Source organism: Lactuca virosa, chromosome 9 (genome assembly GCF_052849685.1).
Source record: "Lactuca virosa cultivar CGN04683 chromosome 9, Lactuca_virosa_CGN04683_v6, whole genome shotgun sequence".
Lineage (NCBI taxonomy): Eukaryota > Viridiplantae > Streptophyta > Magnoliopsida > Asterales > Asteraceae > Lactuca > Lactuca virosa.
In genome coordinates, this window is record NC_136434.1 from 210,922,296 (window position 1) to 210,934,455 (window position 12,160).

At 41.3% G+C, this 12,160-nt stretch overlaps 2 protein-coding genes across 2 annotated transcripts; both read right to left on the reverse strand.

The window, feature by feature from the left end:
* Positions 1 to 7,374: 7,374 nt before the first annotated feature.
* Positions 7,375 to 7,767, reverse strand: LOC145140249 (uncharacterized). Its single transcript, XM_079073803.1, has one exon. It carries the CDS (start codon positions 7,765 to 7,767, stop codon positions 7,375 to 7,377), a length of 393 nt encoding a protein of 130 aa, XP_078929929.1.
* Positions 7,768 to 8,363: 596 nt separating this feature from the next.
* LOC145140250 (uncharacterized) lies at positions 8,364 to 9,506 on the reverse strand. The gene has a single exon (XM_079073804.1). The coding sequence runs from the start codon at positions 9,504 to 9,506 to the stop codon at positions 8,364 to 8,366; it is 1,143 nt and encodes a 380-aa protein (XP_078929930.1).
* Between the last annotated feature and the right edge of the window lie 2,654 nt (positions 9,507 to 12,160).

The window sequence follows — 12,160 nt, forward strand, 5'->3', positions numbered from 1 at the left end:
TACATGTCTCATATGGATCCCCCGACTACACATGGTGATAAGGAAGTGCAACAAATCCTAAGTCTACAAAATGTTGCTAATCATCTACCAGACACGTTTAATGACTTAGAAAATGTCACGAGATCACATATGCCTACAAGGATAGATGTCCTTGTGAGATGCCATGTTCCATTTGAACATGTTGCACCGGTCGTACCCACCGTGAAAAGGATGCTACCATCAGTTGTGCGGTCCATTGATCTTCCCAAGAAAAGAGGAATACCGGTCGGTTCTAAGGATGTCTTGCCTCGAAAAAGGAGAAATCTTGTTGCATCCGTTTTTCCACACGAGATCACTAAGGATCATGGGAGTGTAATAGAGGAGTGTGTTCCCAATGAAACACCAATTCCTCATCATCCCAATAATCTTGAAATATTTGCCAAGTATGCTAGCTTAGACGATATTTTGAAGCGAAATGAGACTGTCATCGATGATGTGTTCATATACGCAACAGCCACTGACATTATAAGGAATGATGACATGAAACCACGTACTATTCATGGGTGTCAACATAGAATGGACTAGCGTCAATGGAAACAAGCAATCACAGTAGAATTGGATTCCTTAGCGAAAAGAAGAGTGTTCGGACCCATTGCTCCAACACAACCTGATGTTAAACCAATTGGTTATAAATGGGTATCCGTAAGGAAGCATAATGAGAATAATGAGATTGTAAGATGCAAAGCTCACCTTGTGGCGCAAGGCTTCTCTCAACATGATGTAATTGATTACAAGGAGACATATTCTCCCATAATGGACATTATAATGTTTTGCTACTTCATCAATTTAGTAGTTTCCGAAAAACTGAATGTACAACTCATGGATGTGGTTACAACATATCTTTATGGGGATCTAGACACAAAGATATACATGAAAGTCCCTGATGGACTTAAGTTGCCTGAATCAAGTGGTTCAAGACCACGTAACATGTTCTCGATAAGACTAAGACGTTCACTTTATGGATTGAATTTATTTAGGCGGATGTGGTATAACCATCTAAGTGAGTACTTGATCAAGCTGGGATATTTGAATAAAGAGATATGCCCATGCGTTTTATTATGAAATCCATTTCAGGATATGCAATTGTTGTAGTCTATGTAGATGATATGAATCTCATAGAAACCTCAAAAGAGTTGTTTGAAACTGCTGAAATCCTGAAGAAGAAATTCAAGATGAAAGATCTTGGGAAGACATGGTATTGTCTTGGCCTGCAGATCGAGCACCGTAAAGATGGGATTTTCCTCCATTAAGAAAGCTACACCCAAAAGGTGTTGAGGCACTTTAGTCATCAAGATGTGAAGCCTTCATCTACTCCCATGTTCGTTCGTTTCTCTAGACATTAAAAAGGACCCATTTCGTCCAAAGGAGCACAATCAAGAGATATTGAGCCTCAAGTGTTAATCTCTAGGTGCAATAGGAGCATTATTGTACGTGGCCCAATCTACTAGACCAGACATCTCGTTTGTTGTGAATTGTCTTACTCGAAACAAAAATGTGCCAACACGCCGCGATTGGAATGGTATTAAATACATATTCTGTTATTTTAAAGGTACTACAAATATGTGTTTATTCTACCCCTACATGTCATCGAGTGGATCAAGTTCGAATGATGCTCGAGATAACATAACCCTTGTCGACTATGCCGATGCAGGTTACTTATCTGACCCGCATAAGGGATGCTCCCAATCTGGTTATGTCTTTGCCATCGGGAACACAACGATATCCTATAGGTCTTGTAAACAGAATCTAGTTGCTACTTCGACAAATCATTCTAAACTACTCGTGCTCTATGAGGCGTCTAGAGACTGTGTATAGCTTCGAGTTGTAATTGGCCGTATTCGAAGTACATGTGATTTGGACTATGATCCCAATGAACCAGTTTTCATATATAAAGATAACACTATTGTAATAGACCAAGCGAACATGGTTACATCAAAGGGGATAACACTAAACACATCTCACCAAAATTTTTCTTTAAATATGAACTGCATTTCAGAAGATTGAAGTGCAACATATTGGATCTGATAAGAATCATGCAAACTTGTTCACAAGTCACTGCCAAAGTATTCATTCTAAAAACATGTATCATTCACCCAGTTGTATGCAAAATAAAAATTGCATCCTGACGTATGCTTTGCACCCTGTTGAGTGCATGTGAGGGGGAGCATCCTGATGAATTCTTGTGTACTTTTTTCCTTTTGCTCAAGGGTTTTGTCCCATGGGGTTTACCTTGACAAAGTTTTTTTTTAATGAGACACTAACTGTATCCTATTCTCATGTATAATTTTTGAAGTCAAGGGGAGTATCCAGTTGAATACTTATTAACCATTATGCATTCTTTTGTCCTTCATTAGAGTTTTTGTTCCACTAGGTTTTCTCTAAACAAGGTTTTAATGAGGCGCACCATATATGGTTCCTTCCCTCGATTAAAACATCCAGATCGTACCCTTTTGTCCTTTAACCATATTTTTGTCCCAAAGGGTTTTCTCTGGCAAGTGTTTTAGTGAGGATAGCATTTGATGGATTGTTTAAAGATACAACATGAAGAAGTATATGAATATTCAACATAAATCTAGGCAACCAAGGTGGAGTGTTGTAACTCATTTATATTGGTAGTGATTGCTCATATTTATGTAGTTCATAAGTAACATTTATGCCTTTAGAGGTTACAACCTTTGGTTCACCCACTCATTGCCATATATAAAGGATTGCCATGTACTCTTGTATCACACATTCACATTGTCTAATGAGAGCCTTTGCATAATTTGCCTTACAACATATCCAATGTGAAAAAACATTCGAGAATTAGATCCAAAAATGACACAAAAATCGAATTCAAATTATTAATTATAATAAATGTTATCAACAAGTAATTTGTAAAGAGAGGTATTAATCATAAATATATTATAATGTCATCATGTTAGAGGGCATGATTTGATAAAATATTATAATGTTTTCATAAAGAAATAAAGATTTAAAAAGGAATTACATGTCGTAACGAACAGAAAAAAATAATATATCTACCCTAATAAATAAAGATATTTTTGCCACATGTCATATTTGTATTCATTTTGCCACATGTAATTTTATGGTTATTTTAAATTAATTTTTATTCCACATATCATTTTATGGTTTTTCTATTGTATTAAACTCCACATATTATTTAAATCTAGTAATAAATACATATCAAGTTCATTAATGGACTTTCCTTCTAATTTAAAAATTACTATATTAAAGTTTCATTAATTTCATTTATTTATTTATCTAAATTATTTGTTTAAATTGAAAAGAGAAAAAAACACTTTAATTTTTATAATTCAATATTTTTCTTACTTTTCTTATAAATTCAAACTTCTCAAATATTTTGAATTTTATATTTAATTTTTTTTAAATGAACCCATGTAATACATGAGTCTCACACCTAGTGTGTATATATATATATATATATATATATATATATATATATATATATATATATATATATATATATATATATATATATATATATGTTGTGACAGGTTCTTCAAAGAATTGGTCGTTTGTTGACAAGTTGGTCTTGGAGGTTTACCTGAGAACATAACACAGAAGAATCGTTAAAGGACAATCGGGGGTTCTCCCGGGACGTCACTCCGACGATCAAGTTAGCTTTCTTTTTGAGAGAGATTTAGGTAAAATTGTATAGGGAAGAAGATGATCCCCTTCCTTAGGCAGGAAGGGATCCTTTTATACCTATTGCTAATGGAATGGGGGTAACTCTCCCTATGTGGGAGTGAGACGTGGCACTTTCCTACTGGGAGAAGTACGCTCACGCCGTCTAACAGCTAGGTGAAGTTAGTTCTAGGCGCCATCAAGCTCTGTGTCATGACCAGATTGGTCATGAGAGAATGAGAGGATCATGAGGAATATTCTTCCTCATGGGGGGAAAGTGAGTTGTCATCCCGACGCTGGCCTGTCCTGGCTAAGACTGAGACCCGACCAAGGACATGGCGAGATAACATCCCGTCAGTGCTCACCGTCAGATTTAACGTGGTCACATACGATAACGTTAACAAGTTCCTTAGACCAGTAGGATTCTGCATTGGGACGTAGCATAGTCATTCTGGTCTAGTCATAGACACCTGGTGGACTGCTATTACTAGTCTGTGCGGTTGACAAGACGGAGATGCCGTTGTTCGGCGGTTTCATCGTGAGACGGTTCACTGCTCTTTTTGTAGAATTTAAACCCTTGTTTCTTCAGTCATTTCCTCCTCACTCTCTACCTTTCTCACTTTGCTTCTTTTCTCTAAAGAACCCTTTCGATCTTTCCTTGCATTCTTCCATGGTTGTCGCTCGTCCTTTAGGAAGGGAACTCACTGCTGAGGAATGGGAATCCTTCCAATTCCGGTTTGGGTTTTTCCCTGAACATGGGGTTAAAATTCCTCTCCCTAATGCATCACTCTATAGTCCCCCCTGAGGAAAGGTCGGCATTCCGATTGCTTTGTTCGAGGCAGGTCTATGCTTACCCACTACAGACTTTTTCAACCTGATCATTAACGAATACGGGTTTTCTGTGAGGGAACTGACCCCAATCACGATAAACAAGATTGTGGGCTTTGAGCTTCTCTACCGTGCCCTAGGATACCAACCGACTGTCCCGGCATTCAAGCACTTTTTCAATGCTTCCGCCCAGTCTGGGACTCGGACCCTTTCTCACCGACGAGGAGTCCCTACCCTCATCCATGATCGAAAATCCAAAAAGAATTCGTAGGAGAAGTTTTTGTGGGTGAACAGTGACCATGTGGTGCTTAGCTATCCTAAGACCAAGGCGTATGTAGACCGTGCTCCAATGCTCTTTGGTACTGACAAAGAGTTGGAAGATGCCCTAGATAAGGTTAGCATCTATGGTGAGGACTGGCTCGACTGCTTCTTGGCTGCTGGTGGGATGAGCACCGCTTGGAGGGCTCGTGGGAAAATGCCAGAGTTTTTCATCGAGAGAGAAGGTATGATGCTTCTTCTTCTGCTTTCCATTGCCCTCCCCCCTTTTTTTACTCGGTAAAGTACTTTGAAATCGGTAATTTTGTTAACCGTTGTTACCTTTGTTTTTTGTCAGGTGTGGAATAGATTATCTCCTTAGAGAGAGCTCTACAAGGTTTATTCGACAGTGATCTTGAGTGCCACGACATCGACCTTGTAGAGACTCTTCCGCCACCTGTTTCTGGCCGGGGTATCGAGGTTATATCTGAGTCTCCCGTCGGTTTAGAAGATGTTGTTGGCACTGGAGAGGAGCCGGATCTGGGGGACGTCGTTGTTACAGGTGCTTCTCAGAAGGATCTTGTCCCTTCCGGGTCCCCAAGGAGTCTTTGACGTGTCAAGAGGCGATTCGATTTGTTGGAAACCTCTTCTGGCGGTAGCGTTGAGACGGCTAGCACCGAGCCCCCGATTCGCAAGAAACGTAACTTGAGTTTCTTGTTAGGGGATTCCAAAGGTTCCACCAGTGTCCCCGATGAAAGTTCTTCGAAACTGCTAGAGAGGGCACACAATAGGGCGACTGAACTGCAAATAATAAAAAGAAGAAAACTACCAATGTGACTGACCCCGATCCTGCTGCTGAGAGAGACAAGGCGAAGGCTGGATTCGTGCCTTATCGTGGTCATGTGTTAACTTCTCCTGGTAAAACCGGAGTTGTCCCTCCTTCTTCAGGGTCTCACTCAGGCATCTATAGGCCCTCTTGGAACTTGACCCCTAAAGACCTTGTATTCGACCACGACACTGCTCGTGAGTGGTGTCGGCATGCTTTTCCGCCCGCTACAACTGAAGCTTTGACCGTTCTGGTGGATGAGCACATGGATAACGGTCTTCGTTATGCCGCCGCCCAAGTTTCATCTTACTTGGTATCGGCTGCCGGGCGCATTTTCGACATAGAGGTTATCCAGTCCTATTTGGACAAGATGAGCATTGAATATGCGGAGTTGAAGGCTCAGGTGACGAAGATGGAGGCTGATAAGCGCAAATGGGAGGCACAGTGAGAGCTTGTGTTTTGCGAGAAGGCGAGCCTGGAAGAACATTTGGCAAGGCTGGATGGGGAGGTGAAGCTCTTAACTGATCGTGTAGGGGCCCTGACCTTGGAGAACACTGGCATGAGCGAACGAACGACAGAGCTGTAGGCAGACCTGGTTGGAGAAAGAGGTGCGAAGGGGTGTATTGGAGAAGGATATTGTATGGATCCTTCGTGATGGGCTCTACCGGATTGTGGACAAGGTGATCGAAAGCCCTCACTTCCTCAAGGGCTTGGTGCACGTGCAGGCTGCTTGTGTGGAAGTGGGTATGGAGCAGAGGAAGGGAGCTTTGAGAGAACTGGTAGTTGCTGGGAAGTTCGACCCAGAAGTGGAGGTGGATGTGGCCACCAAGACTCGGGAGATGGAGGACGCCATTGCTACGTTCACGGAGACAGATTTTGTTGGCTATCTTCGTCTTGGCGACATAGATTTGGCTGGGTTTCGTGTTCTCTGCCAGGATGCTTAAAGTGATGAGTCGGTACTTGGCCCAAGTTCTCCACCTGGTGATGGTACTGCCCCTGCTCACGAGTAGTGTCATTTGCTTAATTTGGTTTATGCAGCTTTTGTGAACAATGTTTTTTTTTAATCTTTTTTGCCCTTCGTGGCAGTTTAAAAGTCCGGGAGTCCGGCAACTGACAATGTTTATTTTTATTTTATGAATATGAATATTTTCTGTTATCATATTTTTTTTATTGTTTCGTAAATGACTTATGTTGGCCTTCACGTAGTATTTGTGCAGGGCTTGCTTAAATATATGGTCTGAATCCTTTTACTTGTGAGCTCTTTGAGATTTGCTCATGCTTGTCTTTGAGAAATCTGTTCTAATTTCCTGCTTAAAGACCCTAGGTGTAGTCGAGATCATCATATTGAGGCTCATCTGGTTGTGGTTTTCTTATCAGTGGAAGGTTATGACTCTTCTACACTTATGTTACATGTTCTTTTTGTACATTTGTTTTTGGGAAAGTTTGCTATAATATGTGTGGTGAACATGTTTTGGGGGAAAGGTTATGAACCTTTTTAACCCCCTGGCTGCCTTCTTGTAACAATTTCGCTCATGTGACGTTGGATGATCAATCCTTGTTGCCACATGGTAAATGTACACAACCTCTTTATTTTATTTTCCAAGCTTGAAAATAAGGAGCATCTGAATTGCTCTTTCTCTTTTTTTTTCTTTCTAATTTATCTATTGTTAGAGTGTCACAAAACTGGAAATAGTAAACTAATTCTTACTGATTAATTTTACATTCCAAGATCAATAATCATTGCTTTTTCTAACCTTTAATTTATCTTTGACACTCGTTTAAGAGTAGAAATGGCGTATGCTCTGCGCATTCCAAGTTCTTGGTATTGTACGCCCGTCTTGGGCTTCTAGTACGTAAGCGCCATTCTTATAGGCTTCTGCAATTTTGTACGGTCCCTCCCAAGTGACACTGAGTTTTCCTAATGGTTTGGCGTGGCTGGAATCGTTTTTCCTTAACACCCATTCTCCAATTTTGAAGTTCTTGACACGGACTTGGCGGTTGTAATAGTTCTCGGTACGCGATTTGTACAATGCTTGGCGCATCTGTGCAGCCTCGCATTTTTCATGTAGCATGTCTAAGTCCTGGCGTCGCCCTGATTCATTGGCTGTTTCCTCGAAACTCTTTGTTCGCAATGAGCCAGCTACTATTTCCAATGGGAGGACTGCTTCCATCCCATAAGTAAGGCTGAATGGCGTTTCTCCCGTGCTCGACCTTGTAGTGGTGTGATATGACCACTACACTGTCGGTAGCTCGTCTACCTAGGCAAACTTTGATCTGAGTAACCTTTTATTTAAACCATTAACTATGGTTTTGTTTGATATATTGGTTTGTCCATTGGCCCGAGGGTGCGCCACGGACGTGAACCGACGAAGGATCTTCTTGTTTTCACACCACTCCTTGAAGGGGCTCCCTTCAAATTGTGTGTCATTGTCACTTATGAGAACTTTGGGTGTGCCAAAGCGAGCCAAGATATTTTTGGTCATGAACTTTATCATTTGCTTTCCCAATACGGTGGCCAGCGGTTCCGCCTCTATCCACTTTGTAAAATAATCCACAGCAACTACCAAGAATTTCACACCCCCTGGCGCTGGTGGGAATGGTCCCACTATGTCAATCCCCCATTGATGGAAGGGCCAGGGGCTGGTGATGCTGGTCAACGGCATAACCGGTTGATTCTGGAAAGGAGTGAATGCCCGACATTCTTTACATTTCTTGGTTAGGGCTGCTGCCTCGTTTTATATGTCTGGCCAATATACTCCTAGGCGGATTATTTTGCCGTATGTGCTCGAGCTCCTTCGTGCGCTGCCGTGTCTCCGGAATGACTTTCCTCCAGGAGCGTCTGTCCTTCTGTCTTAGAGATGCACTTTATCCATGGGCTTAAATACCCTCTTCGGTACAGTTGGTTGTCTCTAATTGCGAAATGTGATGCCCTGACCTTGACCTTTCTCGCTTCTGCCGAGTCGTCTGGGAGTACACCGTGGCGCAAGTAATCGACGTATGGTTTGGTCCATTCTGGGGTAGTCGAGACTATATTAACCTTTTGGTTATCAATGCTTCTCTCTGGGAGCACTTCGACTAACACTTTCTTTATTAGGTGATCAAAGGAAGTTGAGGCTAGCTTGCTGAGAGCGTCCGCCCTCGTATTTTTTCCACGAGATATTTGTTGTATTGAAAAGTTTTGAAACTTGCTTGTTAAGATGCAGACTGCATCTAGGTACTTCTGCATCCTTGGATCTTTGGCTTCATATGTTCCGTTTATTTTGTTCGTGATAAGTAACGAATCACTGAGAGCCACTAATCGCTTTGCACCAACCTCCCTTGCTAACCCCAGGCGTGCTAGGAGTGCCTCATATTCTGCTTCGTTGTTAGATACTTGGAAATCGAATCGTAGTGCGTAAGTGATTTCTTTGCCTTTGGGGCTTTGAAGGATCAGGCCTACGCCTGAGCCTTCCATACTTGCTGTGCCGTCGGTGTATAATTTCCAAAGCTCTCTGCTGGCTTCAGGCTCCAATGGTTCGACGAATATTGTCTTTGGTGTTCCCTTGATAGTATCTGGGATTTCGACTAGGAAATCTGTGAGAACCTGGGCGTCGATGCTAGTCAGGGGGTTGTAATTGATATCGTGTTCGCCTAATCTTATGGCCCACTTAGCCAGGCGTCTAGACTTTTCCAGCCTTAGCAGATGTTGCTTTATCGGGTAGTTGGTTAGGACATCCACCTTGTGAGCTTGGAAATACCGTCGTAGCCGCCTGGTAGCGTATACTAGGGCGAGGACCAGTTTCTTTAAGACTGGGTAATTAACCTCTGTCCCTTGCAAGGCCCTACTTACAAAGTGGATGGGGACCTGTTTGCCTTCCCTTTCTACCACCAACACGGAGGAGATAGCTTCTTCCGATGCTGCTAGGTACATTTGTATCGTTTCTCCTGGTAGCGGGCAAGCGAGGGTCGGTAGCTGGTGTAAGGCATCTTTCAGTTGTTGTAATGCTTCGTGTGCTCTTTCTATCCATTTGAATTGCTTTTTTATCTAAGCACCCTTTGAGGGTTTGGTACATGGGAAGCGCCTTTTCTGCTGTTTTGGCAATAAATCTTCCTAATGTTGTTAGCCGACCATTGATATCTTGTACACCTTTGAGGTTGTGGGGAGTTTTCGACTTGAGGAACTCTTGGACTTAGATGGGAGTGGGCAGAATTCCTTCATTGGATATCTGATACCCAACGACTTGAGGAACTTTTCTGCGCCCTGGTGTTTGTGGCAATAAGTGTTGCTGATCCCTGGCGTGTGCTAAATTTAACTATGCCATGTATCGTCGATGGCACGAGATGTAGTAAGGAGATTGCTGATCATCCGAGCAGAATATTGTGTTCAGCTGGAAACCGAATCATAGAAAATTTGATTGTTCTTGTGATTCTGTCCCTTTTGTCATGACTGACCAACGTGAAAGACAGCTGGATAGTGCCCAATGGCCACAAGCTGTGACTGGTGAACCCCACCAATGGTCCTTCAGTTGGGGGCCTTAGCCCCTCCTTCCATGCTTCCGGTAGTTGCCTGAAACAATGCTCGTAGAGTATGTCGGAGCTACTACCATTGTCGATGTATATCCGATGGATTTTCGTATGGCAAATGAATCCAGATATGAAGAGTGGATCTCGTGGATCCCAGTTTGACAGCCTGGGATCACTACTCGAAAAAGTGATATTGAGTAGATTTCTCGAGAGTACCTCTATCTCATCCTCCGTTTGGTGAGTTGCATTTCTCTTACTGGATTTAGAGATAGTGAGTACCTCGTTGCCATCATACGGTGGTTCCTGCAACAAATCGAGATTTATTATCGCCATTTGAGGCAGCGAACATATAGTTGCCGAAAACTGCTCTTGAGTATTGGCTCTGCTATTTTTGTCGTAATTGGAGGGACCCGCGCCATTAGAACCTGGATTGGGGCCTGTGTTCTACACTCGCGGTGATGTTCCTCGTTTACTATCACCGGTGTTCTGAACAGATCTTCTTTTACCGTCTCGGTTGCTGTTGAGTTTACATCCCCCTTTTGTAGAGAACCAACATCGTCTATTGGTTGTATCAATCTGAGGATACGTCCAGATGACGCCAAATGTTGTGACAGGTTCTTCAGGGAATTGGTCATTTGTTGACAAGTTGGTCTTGGAGGTTTACCTGAGAACACAACACAGAAGAATTGTTAAAGGACGATCGGGGGTTCTCCCAGGACGTCACTCTGACGATCAAGTTAACTTTCTTTCTGAGAAAGATTTAGGTAAAATTGTATAGGGAAGAAGATGGTCCCCTTCCGTGGGCAGGAAGGGATCCTTTTATACCTGTTGCTAACGGAATGGGGTAACTCTCCCTATGTGGGAGTGAGACGTGGCACTTTCCTACTAGGAGAAGTACGCTCACGCCGTCTAACAGCCAAGTGACGTCAATTCTAGGCGTCATCAGGCTCTTTGTCATGACCTTATCGGTCATGAGAGAATGAGAGGATCCGACCAAGGCCCTGACGCTGGCCTGTCCGGGATAAGACTGAGACCTGACCAAGGCCCTGGCGAGATAACGTCCCGTCAGTGCTTTCCGTCAGATTTAACGTGGTCGCATACGGTAACGTTAACAATATATATATATATATATATATATATATATATATATATATATATATATATATATATATATATATATATATATATAGGGTTAGGTTATTTTGTTTCTTACATTTATTGTGTGCTAGAATGCACCAATAGGAATTTAGTAAATTAAATAATTATTTAATTAAATAAATATAGATATTAAATTATTTCCATAATTATATGTATATTAAATGATATCCATAATTATAATTCTCTTTTTATGGAAATTAATTACATCCGCCATTATTGTCAGCAATAACATTCTTTCAGAATGAATTCGCATCTAGGTTTTTATATATGAGTTCGTATTTTTCTTTCAGGACCCACTCACTTAAAATACAATAAAGTTGCATGGAATATGAAGAACGAGAGTGTATTCTACTAGAATAAACTCTCATTCTGCTGGAATACACTCGCATTCTTCTAGATATGAATTCATTCTGAAAGAATATTATTCGTGACATTAATGACGAATTTAATTAGTTTCCATAAAAATGAGTTATAAGTACGGATAACATTTAATATACATATAATTAATACTAAATTCCTATTGGTGTATTGTAGCACACAATAGATGTGAGAAACATTTGAACCTACCTCTCTCTCTCTCTCTCTCTATATATATATATATATATATATATATATATATATATATATATATATATATATATATATATATATATATATATATATATATATATGGTCCGGTTAAGGTGAAGACTCAAAAAATGGTGAGGACTGCGACGACAATTCTCCACCTCCCATTTTGTCAAGGCACAAACGTCAAACTAAAATACTTGGCCGGTGCGTTCGCATGAGACGCACGTCCGTTGTAACTAATACGGTCTCAATGATTTAATCACGTACGACGAACGTCCATGGAACGTCATTTAAGTGAGTTTTATTAATTATTTTGGTTTATTTTGGTTTTTT